Source organism: Labrus bergylta, chromosome 10, assembly GCF_963930695.1.
Source record: "Labrus bergylta chromosome 10, fLabBer1.1, whole genome shotgun sequence".
In the NCBI taxonomy this organism is placed as follows: Eukaryota; Metazoa; Chordata; class Actinopteri; order Labriformes; family Labridae; genus Labrus; species Labrus bergylta.
This window is the reverse complement of record NC_089204.1, coordinates 18813885-18826667: the sequence shown is the minus strand read 5'-3', so window position 1 is coordinate 18826667 and position 12783 is coordinate 18813885. Positions and strand designations below refer to the sequence as shown.

Sequence of the window (12783 nt, the reverse complement as noted above, 5' to 3'; positions counted from 1 at the left end):
TCACAGCATATAACATGAACTCAGCATATCACAGCATATAACATGAACTCAGCATATCACAGCATATAACATGAACTCAGCATATCACAGCATATAACATGAACCCAGCATATCACAGCATATAACATGAACCCAGCATATCACAGCATAACCCATAAACCTCATATCACAGCATATAACATGAACCCAGCATATCATTGTACACACCTACTAACAACCCTTGAATTCATTTAAGGCCCTTGTGAGAGACTAAAGTTATAACGTTGTTTTATTTCGCAAAATCAAAAAGTCACACTAATAAAGATAAACACAGTGCAGGAAGAGGCAGACAACTCAGCGAGCTTATTTGACGCCTCCACCTGAATAGATGTGAAGAAATAAAAGCCAGCTGTTGTCCCATTTAAAACATTCTAAATCACATGATTTACTGACTTAGACTTATTGACTGTTTTCCAAACCTTGAATTGCCTGGACCGTTAAACAAAGGAACAGTAAATTTGCAGTTTACGCTTTTGAGAAAATGACTGTGGCTTCTTCTAAACAGGATCCTTTGTGTGTTTTTGGATGTGCGTTATGTGTTGTTCTCACATGTAATGATGAGAAAACACTATTAGACTTCATGTCATTTTAATCACCACTTGACCCTGTGAGGAAGTGTGTGTGTGTGTGTGTGTGTGTGTGTGTGGGGGGGGGGGGGGGGGGGGGGGGGGGGTGTTGTTGTTGTTGTAGATAATGTTGTTTTTCTTCTTGTTTGTTGAGAGCCATTTCATTGGACCATGGCTAAAGTTAAAGTCTCTCTTACTCGGCTCCTCTCCCCTTCCATCTGACTATCAGTAACTCTGTGCGGTTACTCAATCAGCCTTTAACCCTATTAATATTTGCTGAAACGCCTCAGCAACCAACAGGATGTAAACAGTTCGCTGCACAGCTTCCTAACATGCTCTGTGTACATGCAGTTAGTGTATGTGTATGCGTAATGGACATTTTATCAAGACTTAAGAATATTGGGTTAAAAGATGATGACGGTGACCGAAACAACATTCAGATTTTACACATATTAGTCAGGTAGAGAGTTCAAGAGGAGAGGAGGTAAGCTGAAAGGCAAAAAGAAGAAGAGAAACAGGAACACTAGATGATTACAGAGCAACAAAAACAACACTTTGCTGCTCTAATGAAATCAATATCAAAATGGCCATGTGACACACACACACACACACACACACACACACTCTATTGACACATAACTGTCAACTGTCACCTCTCATCATCATTTTGTATAATGTCTTGCTCCACTTAATCTTTTCGCAGGTGAAGCTTGCTTGACAAACACGCACATATACACAAATATGGAAGTGTGTGTGTTTGTTTACGTAAAGGGTAAATGCATGGCCAATTACTGCTGCTACACATAAATTGTGTTGCCCAGCATGAAACCTACCCTGGCATACAGATGACATATTTACTGTGTTGAGAGGCTCTTCACAACACTTGAGGGATGTAGTGTGTGTGTGTGTGTGTGTGTGTGTGTGTGCGTGTGTGCGTGTGTGTGTGTGTGTGCGTGTGTGCGTGTGTGTGTGTGTGCGCGTGTGTGTGTGTGCGCGTGTGTGTGTGTGTTAGACAGAAAGAAAAAAAATCATCTGTCTGCCTCTGAGCCCTTCTCTCTCTCTGTGTCTTTGCTTCTCTGTGTGTCTATGTATTGTGATTATTACTGATGTTACGTTAATGATCAATGGGTTTGATATTCTGTGTGTCTATCCGTGTGAAGTCACTGTGGCGCTGTGATGTTCTGAATCAGTGGTAAAAGCCATTCATTTCCCATATGAATAAATATTGTTTTGCTCAGCCAGGTACAAAAAGTCTTCAGGTATTATTAAATGATGGGCTGAATACTAAAAAAGAAACAGTTGCTTCTTTAAGGTTGCTTTGAAGTGATTCAGTCAGAGCTGATTTTACATGAACTAAGCTTTGAATCATTGAGAGCAGCAGAAATCTCTAATATGCAAAAACTAAATTGATTCTGATTTAAAATAATTTGCAAAAAACTTTTTGAAAAAGCATATGAAGCATTAATATGAAGATCAGTTTCTTGCTATTTTTACATTATCGTTTGATGTGGCAGAAGACATCAAATTGGTGTTATATTCTATTTGATATATTTAATGAAAATGCGTATGCTTATTTTTTGGATGAATCAGTAATGAAAACAATTATTGGAGGAAGTATTTATTTAGTTTAAATGAAATAAGACTAAATCAATTTCAGAATTTGTTAGAATTATTTTGGTTATTTTGCAAAACCTACTTTGTTTAGGCATCATGCAATGCTGATCACCATGGCAGCCAGAATGCACCAAATAACACTGTATGTGGACATATCACTGCCACTGCACTTTAGCCTTCATATAACCACTGTATTCCACTTTATTACATTATTGATAATGTTGTAGTGAGGCCTGTTCATGTTTGCAGAAGACCACTGACTGCTGTAAAAGTACAGCTGGTGAAAAGTAAACACACATGCACCTCTTTTTTCCATCTCTGTTTCTATAATGTAATCCTTAACATGGAGTCCTCCTTTCCTTGTCTCTCTTTCTCTCTCCTCTTCTTACTTCCTACGTCACTGTTGGACCTCAACACAGGAGGGAGAGTGAAAAAAAAAATGGGTGAGACAGGAGCCAGACTCAGCAGCCAGGGGAAGGAGGAAAAAACTTGACAGGCAGGGCGATGGAGATGGAGATGGAGATAAACGCATGGGGGAGATGCAGATTGGGAGGGAGAAGGAGGAGGATCTGAGATGGAAACAAACATTAACTTTTAATGCTCTTTATTAGGGTGAGGGGAGGGAGGGAGGTGTAGACAGTGGAGGGAGACTGAGGGAGGGAGGGTAGAGCGATGAAGTAAGGAAGTGGAGAGAGAGAGAGAGAGAGAGAGAGAGAGAATAGGAAGAGACAGGAGACAGCAAGAGAGGGAGGAGGTGGAGTACATGGGGGAGGGAGGGAGGCAGAGAGAGGTGGTTTGTCGGGAAGAGGCAAGGATCAGCTCACACTGCTGATAATATTCCCTGGGTCAAGTCATGGAACATGATGGTGAGTTTTCTCCTTCTATAATAAGCTTCTTCCTCTTTGTATGTGCATGTTTTCTGTCCTGTTTTATTGCAGTCTTTTTAGTGTAACAGAAGGCGTGTCAAATAAAAATTTGTTGTACTTCTTGTCTTGAACGTGTAGCTTTGTTTGCACCTGTTAGCCAATTATTGCTTTACTAGTCGTGCAAACAGGCTGTAAATCCGGATCATTTACTTCAAGATTTATGACTGCTTAGTGTGTCTGTGTTTAGGTCTCACTTTAATGTGTTAAGATCGCTCAGGTAAACACATTTAAAAGGAGCTTGTACTGTATTTTAACAAGCATATGAATCAGCGTCTGTGGCTTTACCAGCTGTTATGAGAACATCTGGCCATTGTTGACAGAGATCATTTGGCACTCATTTGCCTTAACTTTGTCATTTAAATAAATAAGCGCCATATAGCCATGACAACAACACAAAAGTCATGCATTATGTACAGGAACACTACTTTAAAGACACTAGCAACTACACAGTGTGCAATATTAATAAGATGCTAATGCTGCAAGTACGGAACACTTAATAACATCAAGGTTGCCAAGCATATATCTCCACTTAACCAGGCTTCTATAGTGAGAGCATGTTTTGGGAATGCTTATGAAGCAATGATGATTGTGTGCTTAATTTTGAAAGCAGTTATAAGTTTTGAAAGTGTGCCCACAGATGCATTAGAGACAATACCTCTTTAATTGCAGCTACTTCATTGTGAATGTTTCTGCAGAGGACAGACAAACAGGCCAATAACTCCAGGTGGGATTTGCTTGTAGCCATCTCGGGTTTATTAGACTAAATGACAATGATTCGTCTTGTGTCACACTCAGCCAGAGGAGGCAGGCAGGCTATATCGGGCCCGTGTTATCTAATATAGTTTAATAAGCTTGTTTGCAGAGGTTGTCATAACATATCGCAGTGTTTAATAAAAGCAAAAAGCTGCTGTGGCTGTGTGTTAATGAAGTCAAGAAGACATTAAGGCCAGTGATGAAGTTTCAACTCCAGTTGTCCTGTGCGTGTTTGTGTTGATATTGGTATTATTGCTGTTGTGGATTTGCTGTTGTGGATTTGTGGAACAGTTTTTTGCAAGGCAAAGCAGCATCTGTGCATCGTGCATGTAATGTGAGGCATGTGTGTCTGAGTGTGTTCTTCTCAATATGTGTCATATTTTTGTGTGAGTGTATGTTCATGAGACAATGACTAGAGAGACTGAATGTTTTGCTTTTTTGCATATGGACATTTGACTTAAGTTGTTTTACCATTACACATTGTCTGCACTTAAGTTGTTTTTACATCCAGCCTTGAACTCATGGCCTTGTGAGTTAATTTTTTAGAGAAAAATACGGTTATTCCTACTGTAACTTCATTTTAGCTTGAGTCTCAAATCTGTGCCAGTTTTTTTCAGTTAGGAGCTGTAACATGTGTTTATCTCACTCATACACACTCAGTTAGTTTGGTAAAACAACATACTTCCAGCTTGGCAGGTGGATACTTGTTTGTCAGGATCAATCTCTCCAACTCACTTGTTTTTTTAAGAAATAGATTTGCGTAAATGCAATAATTCACTTAAAGCCTTAGTCAAATCTTAATCCAGAAAAATATAGCTTTCTTTGATTATGGCTGCTTAGTCTGCACAACATTTTACATTTAAAGGATTTCCCCTTTTTTGGAGGTAATAGCCTGTAAACATGGAATAAATGTGTTAAAATAGAGAAGGGTTAGCATGCTGTGCTACCACAAACCTCTTGAGCTAGTTGGAAGCGGACTAAAGCATCCATCTTCAAGTAATGCCTGTCTGCTTGAGTCCACTGAGTCTCCGTGTTGGGATATTAATAATATCCCAACACTCAAAAGAGCAAACTTGAGCGATAAGTTTAGGACAGCTGTTTTTGCCATTGACAGTGACTCTCCACTAAATCTGTCCAGATATGACCTTATATAGTAAGAGTATGGTGATGCAGATATGAATGCAGGCTGCTGTTTGTTTACTCTCCTCATTTACTTTCCTCTCATGGCCTCATAACACATACTTCCAAAACAAGATCTCAGCTTGTGTTTTCTTTGTGACACACACTGTCTGTAACCTGATGTGGCTGTTACATTTTCCTACCTCTGTGGCCGCCATCCATTGTTTTTTTTTATGAAAGACCCCACTCTACAGCATTAATCTCTCCTCCATCTCTTTCTGTCCCCATCTCACTCCAGCTCATTTTCTCTTCAGCTCTCTAGCCGCCCGTCTGGCAGGATGTCAACTATTGATTTATACAGGCAACATTTTAGCTATGATGGCAGCTTATGGGTTGTGCCAAACGGAATACAACAAACAGGAGATCAGGTTTCAGACGGGCTGACAGGCATATGTGAAGAGGAAGAGCAATGACAGGAACCTCTGCTGTATTGTTGCGACAATAGCATAGTAAATATTAGGAGGTGTATATCTTCTTAATAGGAAGGTTTTGATGTTATGAATGAGGAGTGAAGTCACAACAGTAGGGAGGAATAATTGAATGGTTGGTTTTAGAAAGTGTTTGAAGTATTTTAATCACTGTGTGGAGCTGTATTGTGTGCTACAACTAAATCGTCCAATGAGCTCCGATTTAGGTTTATTAAGCAACAAGAGCCACATGCATTTGATCTTGTTCTCTAATTGATTTAATGTCCACAATAGATGTCAGTCTGGGATTTACAGTTAGTGGTTGCATTGCCAAAACTCCATTAAAGTCAGACTTTTAGAGCAGACGTTGTTTGGGATTGAACGACCTTCTCACATATATTAAAATGTAACCTGTTGTGTTATTATCTATGGGCAGATTAATGAACATAAATGTGATGAAGCCTTTTTTTAATGGTATGAGCCCTTTTATTTGCCGTAACACCGAACAACTAACTTTGTGTTTCAAATCAACGTTACTGCTTATAGCTTTCATCTGAATCTTCTGGAAGAGATAGTTTGAGTGAAGTCAATTACCACACCTGCAGTTATCACTTACTTGCCAGAGGTGCTGTCAAAGACAAACAAAACATTCATCTTGGCAATATTAACTTTGAGTATTTCTTTTTAAGTGTATAATATATTCTTAAAAATATTTAGGATTCAAAAGAGTTGAAGATCAAAAATCTGCATCATCAAGGCTACTAGGTGTGGTATGATCAGTGATGGTAACCAAGCAAATCCCCACCTATCATCAGATTCTAATTCAAGAAGTCACTCAATTCTGATAGTTTATGGAAATACGTTCCACCATGTTTTTCATGATGAGCTCTGCCCTCTTCAAACCAGTGAGAAGTGTTCACAGAAAAATAATGATACTGAAGCTCTCTTGATCTAAACTTTGCTCAAGGTTATAGAATTAGTCATTACACTTGTTTTTCATAATAATCTTCAGGATGAACTTTGTCAGTGACAGTTTCGACATTTAACTGGACAATTAGCAGCACCAAATGTTAATCCTGATGCCAAATGTGTTATTTATAGCCACATAACACAAGTACATGAGTGCACATTATCAAGCTTTTTATAGTGCAAGTTCTGGGTTCAAATCTGGGGGTTGAATGGGAGAATAACTCTGAAAAGTAGGGTTATTATCAAATAAATTCCCTTTTTAGCTATGTTCATATTTTACACCGGAGAGAAATTTAATCATAACAAGAAATCTTCACACATGCATGAATACATAAGAGCATTGTCAGTGCATTTCAAATGTCATAGTTGAGTCACTATTAGATTTTAAAAGAAATTTAAACAAATGCAGCTTTAGAAAAGCCATGATGATATTTCACTGGTTGAATCTTAAATCATTTTATTAAAAACAGTCTCATTCAGATCAGCTTTGTAAAGTTGTGTCCCTGACGCTTAAAAGGGTTGCTGCTCAGTGACATTTGGCAAATTATCCCAAAAGAAACGTGTGCAGAGCCTCTCTGTTTTTTTGGCTTTGACAAACTTCTGAGACTGAACCCTGCCAAAAACTGAGTTTAATAAATAAATCAAGGGGAGGGTAAAGGGCTCTGAAAAGTAGCACTTAAACAATTATTACCCCCATGTTCCGCTGAGGCTACTACTTAATATTTGATGACTCCTTTCCTTTCCTCTGTTCTTTCTCCTCCTTCACCTCTCCTGTCCTTCCTGTTCAGGTCAATGAAAAGGTCATGCTCCCTCGGTTGATCTCTGTTATTAAGTGTCAGAACAAACAGAACCCGGGTTCCTGAAAAGTGTCACCTTGGCTTTAAATTCCCTAACTCAATGGAAAGTCTTCTTTTTTTAAAATGTATTCTTGGGCACCTTTATTGGAAAGGACACTTGAAGAGAGATAGGAAATGTTGTGAGGAGAGAGTGGGGGATGACATGCATCAAAGGGCCGAGGATTTGACCCCACAGCCGCTGCGACGAGGACTATAGCCTTTGTACATGGAGCGCACCACATCACTGCTAGGCTATCCAGAGCCCCCAATGGAATGTCTTCAAGATATCATGCATATTCCCAAATATCTCCATTTGGACATTAAAAACTTTGACAGGTTGACAGAAAATGATGGAATTGGTTGACGCTAAATCTAGACTTGTGTTTGATCAGACATGGACACCAACTGAGTGACTTTAAAGCAGTTAAAACAATTAAATGTGAGTTTAGGCTAAAAGTGTCTTCCAGAAAGATAATCTGAAATGATGTTTTAAGGTTTATTTGGTTTATTTCTGGATCAAAATCAGGCACAGTGTCCAGTTGCAATGCAGCGCAGGTCAGTGCTTTTGGTTCAATGCGAGGATCTGTGATCTCTGGGTGCATTTGAATCATTACCGGAGAAACTTCTGAGTTTCTCCAGGCAAAAGGAGTGTGAACTGAAATTTGCAAAATAAATAATTCACTTTCTCCAAATCCAGCACAAGGGGGGAAATATGTCCTTCAGCCAAGTGAAAATAAGCATAACCTGAGCTTAATGACCCATCCCCCTGCTGAAAAACGTGAACATCATTAGAAGACAAATATTCAAATATGAGGACATCCTTTGTAACTGAATGGTTTTAACAAACGCATCATCCTCTAGCAAATAAAGGACTGATCATCAGCTTAGTCCATAACAATTTAAAAGTTTAAAGTTTAAAGACTTATAATAGTATATATATATATTTACCTGCTTACCCCTTTGTTACAGCTCCACCAGGCCATGTGTTCATACGTCTTCAATGCAAACAGTCTACCTGCCTGCCTATTTTAATCAATGTCTTTGTCATCATAACTGTATTCCCCACTCCCTGTTAGACTCCATCAAGTTCAGTATGCATAGCTGCTACATCATGCTAATGACATTACCCTCCTGTCAATGCTAACACAGTCACTTTCCTCTACTAAGCATCCCTCTTTCCTGTTACAATGATACACTTACATTTTATGCACCAACGACAGTCATGTAGTGCTGTGGTTGTCACGGCAACTTCCAGGTGTGAAAGGGCTCCAAACTTGTATCAAATATAACTGGATTTGGAGTTGGTACGAAGTCTCCAAAACTGCTGTCAAATATCCTGTTTTAAAGCGCACTAAAGTAATAACGTTTAATTATCATGTAGTCAGTCACTTGTATTCATTCATATTATACATTCATTTAAACAGGAAGTCCCTTTACATTGAAACCTCTTTTACAAGGACATCACACCAATTCCAGTTTAAAACACGTAAGACTGAGAACATAAGGAGTGATTGTTGGTTCAAACCAGAGTGCACATGTAAAACAGTCAATACCCTGATGGTGATGACTGAGAGAAGAAACAAAAGGTTTACAATGAACATTGGTTATAAAACAGACTTAAGTTATTTTCTCTTAAAAGCACTACATGTAAAGGACACAATCAGCAAAGATAAGGTGTACAGCTTTGCCAACAGGGGTCACCAAATTCAACACAAACCAAAAGTTTCTCTCTAGAGCTTCTTGATAACAGATAATCCTCTTGTAAAGTTTGAGCGGTGTACTTAACACTAGATGGCAGTCTTAACCTTAATGAAAGATCTTCTCACTTCGACATAAGGGAAGTTTGATTTGACAGTGTCAAGCTGTGTGTGTGTGTGTGTGTGTGTGTGTGTGTGTGTGTGTGTGTGTGTGTGTGTGTGTGTGTGTGTGTGTGTGTGTGTGTGTGTGTGTGTAAAACACACTGTAAAGAATACACAGACCGTGGTGCAGACTTGGATATCACAGAGATCCACAAATAGACCCCACTCCTTATCTGTGAATATAGGGACGGATAAGACTGGACGGTTGGATGATGGCTGTAAAAGGCAAAAGGTATTGTGTCATGCATATCTAATTAATAAGAGATGCAGATTATTTTCTTAATTGGTGGTTTTGGTTGAAAAACATTCAATTAAAAGAGAATGATGTCTTCAAGCCCACCTTGATGTCATTTTATTTATTTTGTTGTTGATGACACTTTAAATTACCTTTGAGTTGTTATGAAGGTGCTGTATAAATGAAATAAACTCCCTTTTGCTTGGATGGTACAACATTAACAAAAAAGTCAGACATTTAGATTTTTACCACAGGCGCTGGGAGCTTTTTGGATATCATCTGATGATTTATAGACCAAATCATTTATCAATATAGCACAAAAAATGAATTGAAAACAATTGACTAGAAACCAATTTTCCTTAAATGATAAGCTTCTGGCTTCCAAAAGGAAACATTTAGATCAGCCTTGTAGATCACCAATCTCTTAAGTGGCACTATTCACGTATAATGAACTTCCACTTCATGATGGATGAAAGATTCTGGGGTCTGGGCAGAGTCTGAGGCTCAGAGGGAGGATCAGCACAGTAGTCTCTGCCTGCAGTTTATTTTGAAAGGGAGCAAAGGCAAAAAATTGTCACGGTTTGTAATCGTGGCCTTTAAATCCTTTGATAGTAGTTCAGAGGCATGATATCTGTTTAATGTCACACATAAGCGCTAACAGCACCGCAGCAAACTGAGCCAAACACTTCCACCTGTGCGTGTGCGTGTGCGTGTGTGTGTGTGTGTGTACGAGTGGGAGAGAGAGGGCTTTATCCGTCATCACTGTCAGCTAAGTGTCAGTGGAGCCGGTTCAGATCCTGACCAGACAGATTGAACAGTCAGACAGAAGTCAGTACACACACACACACACACACACACACACACACACACACACACACACACACACACACACACACACATTTTTCCTCCTTATAAAGAAAGAGAGAATAATTTAGAGAGATGGATATGGTGTAAATCTAAACGGATCATATGAATGCAAAAAGTTCAATATTTTCCTTTTAAATATGGTGCAGTGGTTTACAGTAAAATAAGTGACTATATTTTATGTATATGAGTGACATCATGATTTTTGACCAATGAAGCCTTATCAATAAGTAAGCTGAACCCCATGATAAACATTTCTCATTCCGGCAGACCAAGAAAAAAACAAAAAAAAAACAAGGCCCTGATGTTGTTGGGAATATACATTATTTGATAGAAGCCCATGTTGAGGTTTCACACATTAATATATTTAGTTTTGTAAATTTTGTCGTGCAGAGGTGTCATTTATTGTCATATATTTATGCAGTCAAGGAGGCACTAATTCAATCAGGTGGCACGAGTATTCGACTATACAGATGATCTAATGCACTACACAGGCCTACTGTATGTAGCAGGTTGTAATATGCACCTTTAGAAAATTACACAAGGAATGTTTTCACATTTTTTTCCTCGTCTAAGTAAGTCTGTTTCCCTATGATGCCCAATGTGTACATTTGAAAAATCATCTTTATTTAGGCTATGTCTGCAGCTTCCATGTGGGCCAACATGTCAAGAGTACGGGCACAATTAATCAGGCTATTTCATTATGAGGAAACACTTGTTGGACTTAACGATTCAAACAATGTGCATGTATATTTTTTTGATGACTATAAAGCCAAAATGAATTGGATTTCAGACATTTACAAAACCCCAATATCTAAAATATGCTTTTGTACACCTGTATCTGCAATAGGCTAAAAAAAATAAGCAGCAATCAACACTGAGGAACGGCCTTACCTTAAAAAAACAACATGTGTAATCAAAATAAATCAAGTAGGCCAATTAAAATTCAGCCAAAATGTTATACAGCCAATGCACTTTCGAAATCTAGTATTAGCAATTCAGACAAGTAGTCCTATATTACCCACTTCTTTCACTGAGGTACCTTCTATTTAAATTGTATTAGGGGATTTGCTAGTGTTAATTATGGTGTCTTAGGGTGTCAGTACCCTGCACCCTTTGACCCCAGCAGCGCCTCTAAACCGGCCGGAGGAATGAGCGGTATTCTTCAGCTGCTGGCAGCAGCAGCAGGAGGAGGAGGAGGTGGGAGGAGGTGGGAGGGGAAGTTACGACGTAGTAGAGAGACCCACAGTCAGTCAGTCAGCCAGTTAACCAAGTTTCCAGCGACTTGGCCATCACGGTCTCTAACTTTTTACGATATGAGCTCACTCGGCGTCCGCGGAGGGGATTTGAGCGGCGATAGGAGTCCGTGATAGTGGGTTCAGTCGCGGAGGTCGGGCTCGGTCCGACCCGGTGCAGGAGAAGCAGAATATGGGTCAGACTGCTGTGTCTGCCGTGTCTCAGGCTGCGAGCGGTGAGTGTGTGTACATACTGTGTGTAGCACTCCCTCCCTGTTTCCCTCTCTCACACACACACACACAAGCATTCCGCTATCTTTATTCAAAGGTGTCTGCTCATTTTGCTTCAACTTTTCTGTCGAGTTATTTATCAAAACTTCCAACACAACAAAAACACAACCGAAACAAAGCGCCAGCCGTGTTGATGCTAATATGTAAGGAAGCTAACATGTAGTCGTGTGTTAAATTAATGCAAACGTTCTTGCATCATTATTCTCAGCCTCTGTTTGTAGAAGTGTCGCTGGCTGTTACCTAACTACTGTAAAAAAAAAAAAAAAAAAAGTAAGTGAAATAGTAAAAGTATTAAAGCTGCAAACTGTGTTGTGTAACCAAATAGTTGTTATAAAGCTGCATTGTAGCTGCTGGGTAATGAAGTGCACAGTTTGATGTGAGTTTAGTTTAGCAGCCAGTTTGACATGAGTCCAGATGAGCTGGAGGAGAGCAGCTTAGTTTTGTTTTTCTACAAGAGACCAGAGATTGAGCTGATGACTGTATGAAGCCTCTAATCTAAATGGATTTACATTGATTTCACTGTCAGGAACTCTTGAATCAAGATAGCATCCTCTCAAAGTCAACAGATGTGGTTCCAATTTCCCAATATTTTCATCATTGACTAAACCAGAGATTATTGTATGGTTAGTAGTCAAATCTATAGATTAAAAGCAACAAAAAAAAACATGTTAGATTTGAACATGTTAATTAAACAACCCAAGTTGCTTCTTTTATTTAAACAACAGTCCTAAATCCAAACACTCACGTTCATGACAAGGAGAAGCAGCGATATTCTACTTTTGATCAGTTTAAACATTGTTGCATGGAAAATGGCAAAATTATTCATTTAGCAGCAATCAATTTTATGTCCATCAATTAATCTATCATTTGACTAACTGCTTATTCTCTTGGACCGAGTACTTATCTCTGTCAAGGCTTTTTTTTGTAGACGAGTGCTTGAGGTTTCCAAAGAACTGCAGAGGTTGATTGAGCAAGCTTCTGGTCTTTTAATCAGATCTTTTCTCAAACTG

The 12783-nt window shown here is 39.0% G+C and overlaps 1 protein-coding gene across 4 annotated transcripts in view; it reads left to right on the top strand.

Moving 5' to 3' along the window:
• phactr2 (phosphatase and actin regulator 2) overlaps positions 1–12783 on the top strand; it is a 45179-nt gene that overhangs the window by 3725 nt on the left and 28671 nt on the right. Inside the window, exon 1 of one of the 4 annotated variants that reach the window (XM_065959496.1) lies at positions 2976–3085. The exons of 2 other annotated variants lie outside the window; for them this stretch is intronic. In XM_065959496.1, coding sequence (XP_065815568.1) covers positions 3073–3085 — 13 coding nt within the window. In that variant the 5' untranslated portion in view covers positions 2976–3072. Of the gene's footprint in view, positions 1–2975; positions 3086–11487; positions 11719–12783 lie in introns of those variants that run through there. One more of the 4 variants, XM_065959495.1, reaches the window with a different exon arrangement.